We start from the raw sequence: 15,738 nt of genomic DNA on the forward strand, positions 1-15,738 counted from the left end.
AAATAAATTAAAAAAGTTAAAAAAAACATGGAAAGTAAAAACGAAACAATTATTTGAAAACATTTTTTCTTTATTATTTTCAAAATTTGACGGAAATAAATACAACTTATTCTTTTTTATAATCCAATTAAAAAAATAACAATTTTTAAAGCGAACTGAAAAAACTACGACTAGAAGAATTGAGAACTTTAGTTAAAAAATAAATTACTTTTCTTGATTTAATGAATTTATGAATTCTTCTAATTTCTCTTGAATGTGACGCACTTTAACTGAAAGTAAATAAACAAAAGTGTTTTTTTAGTATTTTTTAGTATGTGGCATATGAAATAAATACATACTCAGTTCTTCTGCTAAGGTTACTCTTTTTCCTGTTAACAGTTGTGATTTCTTTTCATTGTCTTCGCTAAATTCGTCTAGAACTTCTTTGATTTCTTTGTCTAAACGCCGCGCTTCTCTGTTAATCACTTGTTGTCTCAATGCATTGGCAGTAACTTTGATCACTTGTTGTATTCGCCAAAATAGAACAACATCATTACAGCTTATCTACATGATTAAAAAAAATACCATTTTATTTTGTTTTGATCTTTTTTGGAAATCTATAGAATTGTTGTGCGAAACAAAATTACAATGTTGTTGATTGTTGCTGTTTGGGGCAGTTAAATCAATTTTATTTTTATTAAAACAATTTTAAGATACCTACTAAAAAAAGACATTTTTTGGACGTACTTCAATAATTTACTTGTTGTTTTTGGTTGTTAATTGAATCAAAGAAATTAAGAAATTAAGCTTGGCCCGGATCCATGGTATTTAAAACATGTATAATATTTCAAACTTATAATTAAACCAAAATATTAAGTTGAAGAAAAATAATATGTTTAAACAACCTTTTCGATCGTTATTAAAATTACCATTACCTTTTTGCTATAAATAGTTTGACAAGCAACAAGTTTTGCATTCAATTTGTATCGCACATATATTTCCACTAATCACTCTAAACTATATATTGAATAAGAAAAGATTTTAAAATTGTATAACCTACTGCTTACAGTAATCTATTGAAAAAATAAGTTCTTTGAGGTATGAAGCTAAAGCTAAATTAGTAGTCTAAGAGCCGGCAGCAAATTTTTGGAGTGGAATAAGTTTTGGTGCAAACGAGAAAAACTCCTTGCATCGCCTTAGAAAACCCAAACATCTTGCGGCATTTTTGGCGACATCGCGTTTGTTCCACTTTCCACAAAAGGTGGTTGGTGATACACATACCGAGAATATCGAGATGTTCAGTCTCCTCGATGCAAGTGCCATTTATGGCTTATGGCAAGGGGGGTATATCTCGCTTTAACGATACAAAACAGCATTGGGTTCTCGAAGCATTAAATTCCACGCGTTTTCTTGTTCTCCATTGTACAGTGCTGTTTAGGTCGGAATTAAATGAGCTTATCATATTTTGTCGTTGCAGTTCCACATCCGAAGAAGAGGGATGTGAATCTGAAAACGAATATGAAAAGCTAAGAGTGCTATCGTGAGCGAAACAATGTATTGGATTAGAAGTTTTAGACAGAAGATCGTTAATAAAAATGAGAAAAAGTGCTGGAGATAGAACAGAGCCCTGGGGCACACCAGCATTTATTTTGTGGTTTTCAGACTTGAATCCATCCAATAAAACTTGTATTGAACAATTCGAAAGGTAATTACTAATCCAAAGAAGGAGGGATTCATGAAAATTGAAAGCACGCATTTTCGATAAGAGAGCCTGATGTAAAACCCTATTACATAACCTAACCTTTGAAATATCCAGCGCAATAATCTTACTTTCTCCAAAACGATAAAAAGATTTGTTCCACTGTTCGGTGAGATGAACCATGAGATCACCAGTGGACCTACTGCAACGAAAGCCGTATTTTAGGTCATTAAGAAGATTTCGTTCTTCGAGATATTTCTTGAGCTGATAATTAATCAGCGTTGGATTGGCTTTAAAACAACGGAAGCTTACCTTCTTGACCCTTCTTTACAGCTCGCACCATGCGTATTGCCAAACGGTTTGCGTAGGAGCTCTTTCTTTAACTGGAGAGATTTTACACGAGAAATTTGCTGATATGATACAATGGTCAGATGTGCTTGAGGAAATAGAACACTAATAGTGTACTTACCAGGGTCAGAATTAAGAAACAAGTCAAGAGTGTTTTCTGCTCCGATATTCGAGTGGGCGATAGTGCGTATATTTACACATTCAAATAAAGAAATTTTGGTTATCACTTCACTCCCAAAATTTGATGCTGGCTCTAGGTCTTTAGTTAAAGCTTATTTTTTCAATGATTACTATGTTAATTTTAATTTAATACTTAACTAACTAGTGGGATAAAAACAGTTAGTCAACTATGTTTTACTGATATCATACTAAAGCACAGTCGAATCATCTTAAAAAATATGTGTAATAAATACCTCGCAATCAGTTCCTTGTTGACTATACAAGTAAAACGCTTTCCGGCAGTCACTTGCCCTATGTAAGGCCTGTTTTAAGAAATGTCTGCATTGTAAAAAAATAAACTTTAATAAGTACAACCTCATGATTGTATTTAAATTTTCAAACTTACTTTCTATAAACTGGGAACCAAGTTTGTCTTATATAATCAGTATCGACTTCTACGCCAGATCTTTGGAGGTTCTTACGAATAGTTGTTAGTTCGTCATAAGATAGTGTTGGAAGATGTTTCTAAAACAAAACATATTTTTCGTTAGATTTAGAAAAAAATAAAACTGTTAAAAAAAAAGATAAATAAATTTAAAAAATAAAATAAACCTCATCGCTGTGCAATATTTTGTCCAATTCGCTCTTAACATTACGTCTACGACTTTGATCTTCTGTTAGATATTTCCACCGAGTTATACGAGTAAATTGAGAAGGGCCAAGCATTTCATTTAGAGTCTCCTCTGTGTATTGCAATTTATTTTTAACGGAATTTTCGAGAAACTTCACTGCTTGATCCCATTCGCTTTTATCATGTACGAAACGATCTTCGAGTGTATTGAGTTGTATTACACGGAGCATATCTATTGCTTTGTCTTCCCATGAATGACGTCGAATTGATTCATCTACAACTGCTGTTTTAAGATTGTCAAATATGTCATCGTGATCTGGTGATTTCTTAGCCTTTTCAATGAGATCTGTGAATTCTTTTTGAAGAGTTTCCCAACCTATTACAATACAAAATAAAAAAAAAAAAAAACAAAACAAAAAGTACTGAATTAAATATTATAATATCTAAGAAAAAGAAAATGAGTTTCCAAATACGTAAATTGTACTTTTCAGTCAAAAAAAAGTAAATCTGAAAGAGACACTGAATAATAGAGACGTCGTTTTCTTACATTTACCCTGATTATTGTGATAACTGTTAGAAATGTCTAAAAATTAAGTTTAAGATTCGCAAAAAACAGGTTCAGCATTGTTGATATCTAAATCAGGAAACAAGAAGTTTTCAGGTTTTATTTGGCCTTATTTAACTTCTACATATAAAATCACAAATTGATTAAAATATGCAAATTTCCAGTGAAACAAGTATACGCTTAAAAACATTTTTGGGTGATTCAAGGCTCTGCTATATTAAGAGCGCTCTGGAATAACAAATATTCGTAATGTATGAAATTTGAGCGAATCAAATTGTACTTTTAAAGAAATTGAGTTCAAATGAAGAACTCATACCAAAAGCTGTTTTCTTGGTTTAAGAAGTTGATTATTAGGTAAAGCATTCGTTTAGTTTCATTAAAAAGTAACTTCGTTAAAATAATTAAGGTTTTTTCAGTAAACTCAGGCGTAGTCATGCTTTGCATATTCAAGTTATAATAATCTGAAGTAAGAATATGAAGAAAATTCTTAACTGAAAATGCTTCTGTCTTAATTTATGTAATTTGAAAGGAAATGCGAGTATCCAAAAATATTAATTATTATACACATACCTGCTTCTACTGATTTAGCAGGGAGTGCTTGTTCCGCCCACTGTCGCAATTTGATATCCACCATTGTATTAAAAGAATCTACAGATTAAATATAAAATGAAAGTTAATGAAAACAAATTGTTAAAACCCTTTTTATAATGAATTTTTAAGAAAATTTCACGTGATTATTATGATAAAGTGTCAGGTATTACTTTATGAATTTAATTAACATAAATTAATTGATTTAACAACAATTAAGTGAAAGTGGCTGATGATCCACGAGGACTACATAAATGAAACTTTCTTATACTAAATATTACTTTGAGAACCTGACTGAGCCGCCGGAAGATATATGTTTTCAAATACATAATTTGATAGTTTATCCCACAATTTGTTTGTAAGTGCCTCCTCCCATTTCTTGGCAGATACTTGTGAAAGGCTTATAACTTCATCGAGAATTTCTCCTTTGGCTTTGTCAAATAATTCATCCCTTCCTGATTCTCTTAGTCTGAAAAAAAATATTATTTAAATGCATGTTAACTTTGTATTTATTTTTTAACCTTGGAAAATTGTTTTTCCATTCGGTTTCAAGATTAAATCTTGTTGCTTTAAACGCATCAGCCTGCTGTTCAATAGTTTCACGAACCATTTTCCAAAAGCGATCTGATATAGCTAAACTCAAGTTTCGGCTCGTTACTTGATGCGGCATTATAACTCCTCTGCGACTGCAAATTTAATTTAGTTTACAAATTGTATTTATTTTGTATTGTTTATTTAATTACTGGAAAAGCTTGGAGTTTTTAAAGAAGTCTTCTTCGTACTGACGAATTGCTTCAATACTGTCATCTTTTCTCCCTCTACCTGTAACAACTGCATAATAACCCAAAGCTTTCATGGGAAACAGTTTTCCTGACAGAATTTTCCTGATCTGTCGGGAGTTTAGTATGAAAAAATTGTAAACCCTAGTATTAAATTTATTACCCTATCGGGATCAGCTAGTTCTTCAGCTAAATCTACTTTGGTGAGTACAAATATAGTTCGTTTTCCCAACGGATCACACTGTGTAACCATTTCAGTCACATTGCTTCGCTCAGCATCAACAGAACCATCTTGGATGCACAAAATAATAGCATTCGGGTTGCTCATATAATGCCTTGTCATATGTTGGATAGAATCTTTTGTATCAATAGCCATGTCAACTGTCATCGTCTAAAATGCAAATATTTACATAAATAAAAACTAGACATAAATTAATATAAATATAAAACTAAGGCGTCGATATGACATGCTTGTAGATGTATAAAAGGACTTCTTTTAATTAATTTGTCAATTGTAAATACAAAAAGTATCAACATTGGGTTTTAAATAAGGTTTTTTTCTAACACTTACTGCAATTATACCGGGTAAATCTACCAGAACCATCCTTTGCAGGCCAGGGCCTTTTACTGTCATCGAAATCACCTCGTTGCTTACAGTCTTGCCTCCACGTACTGAGGCGCGCATTCGGAGCTCTATTTCTCTGCGAAGTTCAGACAGATCAGATTCCTTAGTTAAATCGTATTCTCTATCGGAGTCACGAAATTGTGCTATATGGTAGGGTCCTTCTGAAAGCGTTACTTTCACTGGAGCGCGAGTCATCATTTCACCACTGCCACGAGGGAAAATTCTTGCTTTGGCAATTGACTCAAGAACGGATGTTTTCCCGCTGCTTTGATCTCCAACCACAACCACTCGCGGTAAGTGATCCGCCGTTGAATAACTAGTATCGTAACCTGAAAGCTCATCAAGCACTTCCGAATACATGTCTATTAGAGACTTCTTGATCTTTTTAATCGACGTTTTTCTGTTAGTCTTCAATATCAAATACTGCTGACGTAACTCTCGGTTTTCTTTCTCCATCTTTTCTAATTCCTTTTGGTATTTAATCTGAACATTCATTATTTCAGTTTGTAATGATTCCACTTGTGTTTGAAGAGTTTCTATTTTTAATCATTAATTAATATAAACTTTCAACAATGTCGAGCAAAAATACATACCATACTTTTTACGACTGTCATCTTTCGATAAGCTTATTGCATTAACGGTGGTTTTTGCTTTTAATTCGTCCGATGCTACAAGAATTAAGAAAATCTTAGTTAAAAATGATATGAAATGTAAGAAAAAAATTATGAGAATTTATGTACAGATAGAATTAACAAATTTCGAAAAGCTATGAATGTATTCAGAAAATTATATTTGCCATTCAAAAAGGCTAATTTTTTGTGTGTACATAGGAATGAATTTAGATAGTTTTACAACATACATTCTTCAATGATATTGGTTCCTTGCAAATCGGCTGCTTCAATAGCGTCTTCTAAGCGGTTATCGAACCACATTCTCCACTCCGCTAATTTTTCTTCCCCGAGTTGTTTAAGTTTTGGATCTAGATATGCAAAACAGACAACGACAGGGATTTTGTTTAGTATATGACTACTATTTAAAAAAATGTTATTTTAACACAAATATAATTGTCTGAATACAACCAGAGCTAGTAATTCAAAAGTTTATATAATTTTGTTATAATATATTTTAATAAAATACTACATAATTTAATACAATATAAATAATAATATCATAAAATATAATATAATATAATATATCTTACTGAATCAGGACTCCCTAACCTAAATGACCAAATTGATTTCCAAACTTGTGAAATAACACTCACCCATAGATGAGGATATAAAAAAGCTATTGAGGAGAAAGAAAAAACCGAAATACTTTGGAATCGGCGAAAGAGCTGAAAATTCCAATTGAAGTAAAGAACAAAAACAACTTTGACTTTCCTTCGTGGTATCTCCCAAGACAAACTGTTTTGGCAAATCTGTCGAATTATAATAAATCAAGCACAAACAATAATATATACAAAACGTTGTTTAATGAAATCGAGGACAATTATAAGAGACTCGGATGGAATTCTTTGTTTATAGATGCTTCAAAATCAATTGACGATACCTCATATGCTGTAGTAACGTGAGACGGCTGTGTCATCAGTAAAGGACAGTGAAAAACATAAAAAAAAAACAAACAAAAACAATCGGAATAACTGGCTGGAATACTCTCACCACTATTCAACAATGAATGCCGATGCTGCGAGGGCGACTTTCCCTGTCGAACTTCCCAAAAGTATGGTAATAAAATACATACGATTTCGAATGGGTCATACAAATGGCACGCACAAACGCCTGATCACTAAAGAACCAGCACACCTTTGTAACTTCTGGGACCAGTGCCCAACTTAGAACATTTCCCATACCCTCCAATGTCCGCATATCAACTCAACATCCTTATCCAAAGCAAAAGAACCTCTCAAAGAACTCTTAACCGAAATATTACCAAGTAACATAAAATTTGTGAGCAAAATTATTAGAAGACTTTATATACATATTTTACTTAAGTGCTCTCATAAATATTTATTGAATTTTGTAATTATATTATTGTTTAATAAAGTATAATAAATAATTAATAATAATAATAATAATAATAATAATAATAATAATAATAATAATAATAATAATAATAATAATTACAGATTTAAACCAAATCAACAATCTTATCTATGTATCCGCTATTGCGATAGTAAGGACTCTTGGGTTTAAAACATCAGCGCGTCAAGTAAACCTAAGAAGAGCAGCAACCAACCCGCAGACTCTACCAGCTCACAGAGTACGTCAAATGAGCACCTTCAAATAGGGTTAAATACATTGTCAACAATATTATAAAGCCCCTCTCACATAGGGAACTTACTGGAAGTCAGTTAACCGATATAAGGAATAAGAAAAGACAACAACTGGCAGCGTTTAGTAAGAGATTGGCCAGGTACAAGAAAAGCCGAACTAGGAAACAACACAATTGCTCATCCTCAACCGACCAAAGAAAGTTCTATAGAAAATTAAAAAAGAGCCCGATACAACAAACTAAAACCATACCAATTGAATTGGCTTCAACTTATTGGTCAGGTAATACATATCTTCTGTCTAAAGATGGAGATGGAAGTGACCCTGCCCAGTATCGCCCAATAACTTGCTTGAATACAATATACAAGCTGTTAATAAAAGTTATCGCAAATAGGGTGTATAACCACTGCGACAACAACAACATTATTACTAAAGACCAGAAGGGCTGCAGACTTAATTCAAAGGGATGCAAGGAACAGCTAATAATTGACTCGGTCATAGACCATAGTACAAGAAGCTGTTAAAAAGAAGAAAAACTTGAGCATGTGTTTTATAGACTACAAAAAAGTATTTGATTGCCCCATTCGTACCTGTTAAAAATTTTACAACTTTAAACATCTTATGTTGTTTTGGAATGTTAAACTACAAGCAAACTAATAAAAAGATCTAAAATCGGATATGAACTAATAGGAACTAGCCAAAACTCAAGTGTTAACCATCTTTTTTTTATTGATGATCTTAAACTCTACGAGTCAAACAAAGAAAAAAATGCATCGATTAATCGACATAGTGAAAGCATTCAGCGATGACATCAGTACGGAGTTTGGTTTAGAAAAATACAAAATTGTAAACCTTTATCGAGGAAAAGTCCAGGCCACAGCGGATGGTTACCCATTAAAAGAAAATGAAATTATTAGTGAACTGGCTGATGGAGAAAACTAGGCATGCTACAGCTGAAAGGGTTGTGCTTAACAAAAATAAAAGAACACCGCAAACACAAGTTCAGCAACAGACTAAGATTAGTTTTGAGGACGGATCTGAATGCTGGGAACAAAATTACAGCGATAAACATGTTTGTGGTACCTGTTCTAACGTACTCTTTTGCAGGGCTTAAATGGTCTGATTCTGATCTCAATCAGATTTCCATGTTGGTCAGAACACAGCAGTCACACCACCCAAAAAGTGCTATAGAACGAATGACTTGAACCCAAGGAAGTAGAGGTATAGTTGATATTATTGCACTACATCACCAGCAAAAGACAAACTTAAGGAATTATTTTTTGCCAATGTCTCCAGAGGAGCTAACAAAAGTAGTCATCGAAGTAGACAATAGCTTTACCCCGCTGAACCTAAGCGCAAACAACCTTCCAACGCCAGATAATGTAAAAACAACTACGGAACTAATCGAAGAGTGGAAATCAAAAACCTTACATGGGATCCACCCGAAAGACTTAGCTGATAACCATATCGATGCCGTAAGCTCAAAGAGGTGGCTTAAAACAGGTACGCTTTATGCAGAAACGGAGGGATTTGTTATTGCAATCCAGGATAAAGTTATACCAACACGAAACTACAGGAAATTTATTATAGGAGATAAATGTCTAGCGATAGTTGTAGGAAATGCGGCTTGGTGACCGAAACTATTGACCACGTCATAGCTGGCTGTACCACCCTTTCTAGCCATGACAATACCAACAGAAAAATTAAATTAAATTAATATCTATGTATACAAATATAAATCATCACACGTTTTGGAAAACTCAACTTCTGTGCTGTACTGGGATCAAACTATCATAGCAGATAGGACTATTCTAGCAAATAGGCCTGATATAGTCTTATTTGACAAAATTAAAAAATCCATCGAAATATATGACGTCGCCATCCCATTGAAATATAACATCCAAACAACTATCAGTCAAAAAATAAACAAGTACACGGAGTTAGCATCAAAAACCATATACAGCCAAAAGTGTACAAATAAATCCAATCGTCATCTCTGCCACAGGATTGGTTCCAAAAACTCTCACGCAAACACTAAAATGAATATGGAGCACAACTTGGAACCAATGCAAAAGGCTGTTTTACCTGCAACATGTAATAAGTAAGAAGATTTTTACAATAACATAATTACCGAACAAAAACTGCAATAAAACGAAAAAATCATTAGAGCCTAATCCCTTGGCATATCCCGGGATAGGTATTTTCCAACCTCATAGAGGTTGAGAAATTTATAAACTCGATAATAATAATAATATAATATAAAATAAAACATGGCTTCTACGACATATTCGAAGCCCAGGTCTTTTGCTGAGGACGAACCAAGCAAACGAAGTAAGGAAAATGAATTTGGATCTGTACGTGGAATGGCAAGGCAGATATTACCGCCATCCAAGACGCAAATTAAAAGACTGACATGTATATTACGGCGAATGCTACCGAGAACAAATGTATCGACTATTTGGGTGTGGTTTTGTTATTGGAAGTAGCACAGACAAAAATTCTTGAGTTTCATCAGTGTGAGCGAGCTCATAACGAAAATACGCATTAAAGCTAAATTGTCCATATAGGCATCATATGCTTTTGCCCAAAAGAAATATGAACACACCAAACACATATTCTTCGAGCTCTTGAACAAGACATATGATCAGTGCCCTGGCTATGACATTGAAATTTTCTGAGGAGATTTTAACGCTAAGCTAGGAAGAAAAGACATTTTTGGTGCCACAATCGAAAGATATAGCCTGCATAACATCATCTCCGAATAAAAAGAATAATAATAATATAAATGGTATAATATTCATAAGTAGTACCCGTGGCATGATGGTTAGTGCGTTGGACTGTCATGCAAGGGGTCTTGGGTTCAATCCCTGCCTGTGCCATCTTAATTTTTAAAAAAAAATAATTTTCGTGGGTACTACCTCTTGCGAGGAATTGACAAATCCTTCAAGAGTAATTCTTGTCATGAAAAAGTGCTTTCTCAAACTAGCCGTTCGGATTCGGCCTAAAATTGTAGGTCCCCTCCATTCCTGACAACAGTACTCGCACACAGGAATGGTTGAGAGTGTAAGTCACTAGGCCCTGGTTCACAACGGACTGTTGCGCCACCCCATTTGATTTTTTGATTTCTTTGTTGATAATATTCATAAATCAAATTTGCCTGCACAATTATGAACAGAAGTAATAAAAGTAATATTTAAACTTTATACCGATTGCATTGATAAACATTTTTGATGGTTACAAATTAATTTAAAACTTTTCTTCGAAGAGACAACGTTCAACTCTAAAATAGTACTCATAAAAATATTCTATATTTGTAAGTGAAGAGGTCTAGAGCTTACATGACTGCGTATCTGGTTTTCTTTGGTCTAAAGCTAAGAACACACGATTTAAAGATCGTGGTTTATATTAAAATCAGAGTTGACAGCAGACATTTTTCCAGGGCAATGAAGTGGAAGCAAATTATAGGATTTAAAAATAAACACATCAGAGACAAAGAACTGAATGGAATATTTTGACTAAATGGATTCCCAACAAAGTAGGTATGTATAGTTAAACAAAAATTAAGAGTCTTGTCTATTTACGTATCACTATACCATCACAAGATGAATTACATTTTTAATGACATGATTTTCATGTTTTCATGTAACCTGTAGACTTGTAAAGTAAATCTCGCACATGTGTACTTGTCAAGTTTGCAGATTACCCTTTACCCATCCTTAGAATAACGATCTTTTATATTGAGTTAATGCACAGTTTTATTCTCTGTCAAACACTATATATGAATGGAATGAATTTATTTGTTTCTTTATTGGGCAATAGAAAACAAAAATTATTTGTATTATTATAAGAGTTTCGTGGGAACTTCACTTTAAATCCATGTAGGATTTATTTATGTTTATTTTATTTGTAGTTTTTCTATTGACCGTAATGGAGCCATGCGAACTCGGAGCCACTTCTGTTTATATTTATGCAATCATTATAGCTAAAAAATAACAAAAAGCTTACAAATAAACACATTTAACGTCTTTTTAAAACAAACACACGTCGATATCTGTGAGGATTTTTTAAAAAAAAAAAACTGGTTTGTGGTAGAAGTTTTACAGGTTTTCTAAAAGCTCAAATGCGCCTTGGGCAAATAGGTGATTCTGATTTACTTTGGAAACGTTGAATATAAATAAATTAGGTGGTACATAAGCTAAACGAACTAAAGCATAGTGACTTTCAACTTTGAACCATTCCTGTGTGCGAGTAATTTGAGGCTCTGCTGGGGCCTACAATTTTTATGCAGAATCTGACTAGTTAGTTTGAGAAAGCATTTCCTCGCAAGAAACAGTACTCTTCATAAAACTTTAGATTGGTTAAAAGACCTCTGGCATTTATATATACACGTTATTGTGGGTTAAACAATCTGTCGATTCCAATCATACAACTTCGCGAGGGAGTTATTCGTTCACACTCTCTGTCTATCTCCGCCTATTCTTATCTATACCAATCAGTAAGACCATACTTTTATATGGATCTTATATCGTCAGTCAGAAAACGAAGTAATATATTTTAAAGTAATTGTCTGTGCAATAAAAGTATTATCATTCAAAAAACTCGATTAAATTAAAAAAAAAATTGTTTTAAAGAGTGCAAACATTTCTCAGAACCAATCAGAGATTACTTCTTCTATAGTTGTGTAATTGTATCTTACTATTTTCTAAAGTTGGGTTTAGGATATTTACAACCTCTTAAAATTTTCTAGAAAAAGGATTTTCATACAAGTACATACTTTTGTGAAACTATTCAATTAAGAAAATGATCACAATTCATCTGGAGTATTGAAATCTTACTTCTTGGTTTACAAAAATATTTGTTGCAAAATATAATGTATGTTCTGTTTGGTATTTAAACAGATCAGATTTTCATTTCGTATAAATTTCAGGCAGTGACCATTGTTCATTTTTAGAAGCAATATGGTTAAAGTATTACAGTTTGCGCCCCTCGACTATCAGATCAGATGTTGAATATGAGTGACACACCTTTTTTCAAGGCATCGCCACCATCTGTATTTGATTTATATAGCTAAAATATCTATGATCTAAACTCTGAGAATAAAATATAATTGAATTCACGCAAAATAAATACACTAAAATTTTAAAAACTTAATTGTAATACAACTGTGGAAATAAATCTATTCACCTATTTCTATTGTGTTTTTCATCAGTTCTCCCATTTCAATAAGTTTTCTATTGAAACCATTCCATTTTTCTCCCTGTGGCAAGGCATCTTGTAGCCACTTAAAATCAGGCAAACCATCCTTCCACTCATCGTATTTCTGAAGATAAATCGATTATGTTTTGTTCTCAGTGGATGAGTTATATAAGAAATTTAAAGTTTTTAACATACCTTACTAAGTGTGACTCCTCCACTGATGGCACCACCCAGAACGATGTAGCGGAGTTTTAATGCACCTCGTAGGATTCTCACGACCAACATTCCGTATCCTCTGGAATTTGTCAGCCGGGGTGGCGAATGTGTCGGCCCGAAACGGTGGCCATAAACATTGAGTAATGGCCTCCTCTTTTGTCCTCCATGAGTGTTCCCGATAGTTGAATAGTTTAGGGAAATAACTTTAGCGGACATAGCCACAACACGTTTTCTAGTTTCCCTAAAGAATTTTTTTTTAAATTAAAAATGAGAAAATTGTGTATATCGATGAAGAAATAAAAGTGAAATTTGAAATTAATTGCACCGGTAAAGTGTTTGGTTGATAACAAGACTTTATTTACCTATTTGCATTTCCATAAGTTAAACGTAACATTTTTAATATTTATGGGTTTCTTTTATATTAGAATTACTTTCTTATTAACAATAGTAAATTTTTGCAAAAATTTTGGAAGCAAATCGGACTGACATCATGCAACACAGAAAAAAGTAGATTTTTGCATTTCAGTTTTCGTTTGTTTGACAGTTTAAATGACAGTTTAGTGTTGTTCAATGAGGCAATGTGAATGTGACATTTGAAGACTCTAGAAAAGTGAACCAACTAGGTGATGAGTAGTTGACTGGAGCTTAGTTCAACTCAACAAGTTATTTCGAGAAACCAGAGTCGAAAGCTGAGTTAAAGTATAGTTGAAACTCGCATATGGTTGACAAGATTAAAATTAACAAACGTTACTTTTGTGAATAAAGGCTCAATTAAATAAGACACTTCTATTTTAAAAAGTGATACATTCGAAAACGAAAAAGGTGCTAGCTTTTAGATAAATGTAACAAACATTTTGTGGGCCTTACGGTCTCAGATAAATCGAAGCGATTTGCTAAGTTTTAAGAGTTTTAAACAAGCATTTATCTTTTGACTGTTTTTATCCCTCACCTTTATAATTTTTGCAAAACTTTTTGAAATGTTCTTGAACCTTAACATAAGATTGCAAAATTTGAAATAAGACGTTATATATTTATCTACAAAATGTTTGTTTTTTTGTTTGTTATATATTCTACATCATACATATTGGCGCAAAATTTTAAAGAGCCTATTGTTAAGAGTTTAACTAGGTAGCAATTTGCTAAATATTTAGCAATTTTCTAATAGAGTCCAACATTTTAAACCTTTCTTAACTAATAAATTGCTAATTGCCTTTTATTGAAAAACGAGTATCCAAACATGTCTAAAAAATGACAGTTCGTAAAAATAAACAAGGCAAATACGCTTAAAAGGACCTATTAATTGGAATTCCAAACTGTTGACTGGCCCATTCCATACACTGTTCTTAAAAGAATAATTCTATAGATTCCATATAAATTTAGCAAATTTCTAAAGTTAAATTAGTAGTTCTGAGATTTTAACTTTGAAAATTTTTTTAGAGATAGTGAGATGTAAAAATCGTTTAAATCTTTTAAGCTTAGTAAATTGCTGAAAACGGCTTTAACCCCAATAACCATTTTAATAATCAGGTAAAGGGCTAACTCCCGTTTAAATTTTATCGTTGGACAATTCAACTACATATGAACACATGGTATATAACTCCACGGTTTGTACTGTCATTTTGACAGTACACACAAAAAAACATATTAATCTGTCAAAAGAGTTAAGATTTATTGTGATTGGTGGCGATATTTTATAAAAAAATTAAGTAGGCAAATATTTCTTTTAATATTTTGCTTTTAATTCTTAGAAATGTCTTATTAACAGATAATGTAATAGAATGCTACATTGTTAAAACGTGTTTATTCTGGTTATTAATATATACGCAAATTTAATTGCTGTTAAAATCTAACCCGAAGATTTTATATTAGTAATATCCCAAAAAATTGACTTAATTGAATTGTGAAAGGAATTATTTGACATTTGTTTTGAAATTTTAAAAAAAGATAAGCAGTTGGAAACATTTTGTAAAATTTTAAGAAACTAGCTGTTTTATCTTAAGGTGTGATCATTTCTGGGGTCTTTAAAATCTAAAAATTGTGTAGCCATGAATAGATTTGTTAATGAGCCAACTAGACAATAGCATATTGTTTGAAAAAGTCTTCATTTGTATTTTGTTAATATACCAAGTACGCATTCGAACCGAAAAGAATTTTAATTACGGTCTCCAGAACAACAACAAAATACTACTATATATATTTCTGTAAAAAATAAAAACAAACCAAATACAAATTTATAACTGCTGCTTGAAAAGAAAACCTTTCGATTTAAAAAAATTGACATAATCGGAAGAACTCAGCGTGATGTCAATGGGGCTTTTGTAAGTATGGCAGAGGTGGCAAAAATGGCTTTAACGGTTAATGAGGGCAAAACAAAGTACATGCTGTCGTCAAGAAAGGACATACAACCGACGTCTTGGTCAAAACGTCACCATCGACAGAATTAACTTTGAGGTAGTCAAGGACTTCTTCTACCTAGGCTCAGCTGTAAACGCAGAGAAAAGTTCTTTGTGTGATCTACTGTCCCGAAACCAATTCTCCAGCCCCGAAAGTCTTCGAATCCACACCCACAGGACAGCGCAGTAGAGGAAGACCGCGAATCATGTGGCGCGCACAAGTAGAAAGTGACCTCACCCAACATGGAGCGCGAAATTGGAGACATCTAGCAAAAGACCGAGCTATA

The 15,738-nt window shown here is 32.9% G+C and overlaps 1 protein-coding gene across 4 annotated transcripts; it reads right to left on the bottom strand.

Annotated features, from left to right (window-relative positions):
• Positions 1 to 49: 49 nt before the first annotated feature.
• Positions 50 to 13,579, bottom strand: LOC129948996 (dynamin-like 120 kDa protein, mitochondrial). 4 transcript variants are annotated; one of them, XM_056060175.1, is made up of 16 exons: positions 13,421 to 13,579; positions 13,038 to 13,299; positions 12,831 to 12,966; positions 6,233 to 6,352; positions 5,967 to 6,041; positions 5,320 to 5,909; positions 4,912 to 5,139; positions 4,713 to 4,858; positions 4,491 to 4,655; positions 4,260 to 4,438; positions 3,952 to 4,029; positions 2,798 to 3,192; positions 2,592 to 2,710; positions 2,440 to 2,524; positions 339 to 543; positions 50 to 269 (listed from the first exon to the last, which is right to left on the bottom strand). In XM_056060175.1, the coding sequence occupies exons 1-16, from the start codon at positions 13,450 to 13,452 to the stop codon at positions 205 to 207; spliced, it is 2,880 nt and encodes a 959-aa protein (XP_055916150.1). In that variant the 5' UTR covers positions 13,453 to 13,579; the 3' UTR covers positions 50 to 204. The 4 variants fall into 4 exon arrangements, with proteins under 4 accessions (XP_055916150.1, XP_055916149.1, XP_055916152.1 ...); XM_056060174.1 differs by having other exon boundaries at positions 4,251 to 4,438; XM_056060177.1 differs by lacking the exon at positions 6,233 to 6,352.
• Positions 13,580 to 15,738: the final 2,159 nt, after the last annotated feature.

This window comes from Eupeodes corollae, chromosome 3 (genome assembly GCF_945859685.1).
Source record: "Eupeodes corollae chromosome 3, idEupCoro1.1, whole genome shotgun sequence".
NCBI classification, from domain to species: Eukaryota; Metazoa; Arthropoda; class Insecta; order Diptera; family Syrphidae; genus Eupeodes; species Eupeodes corollae.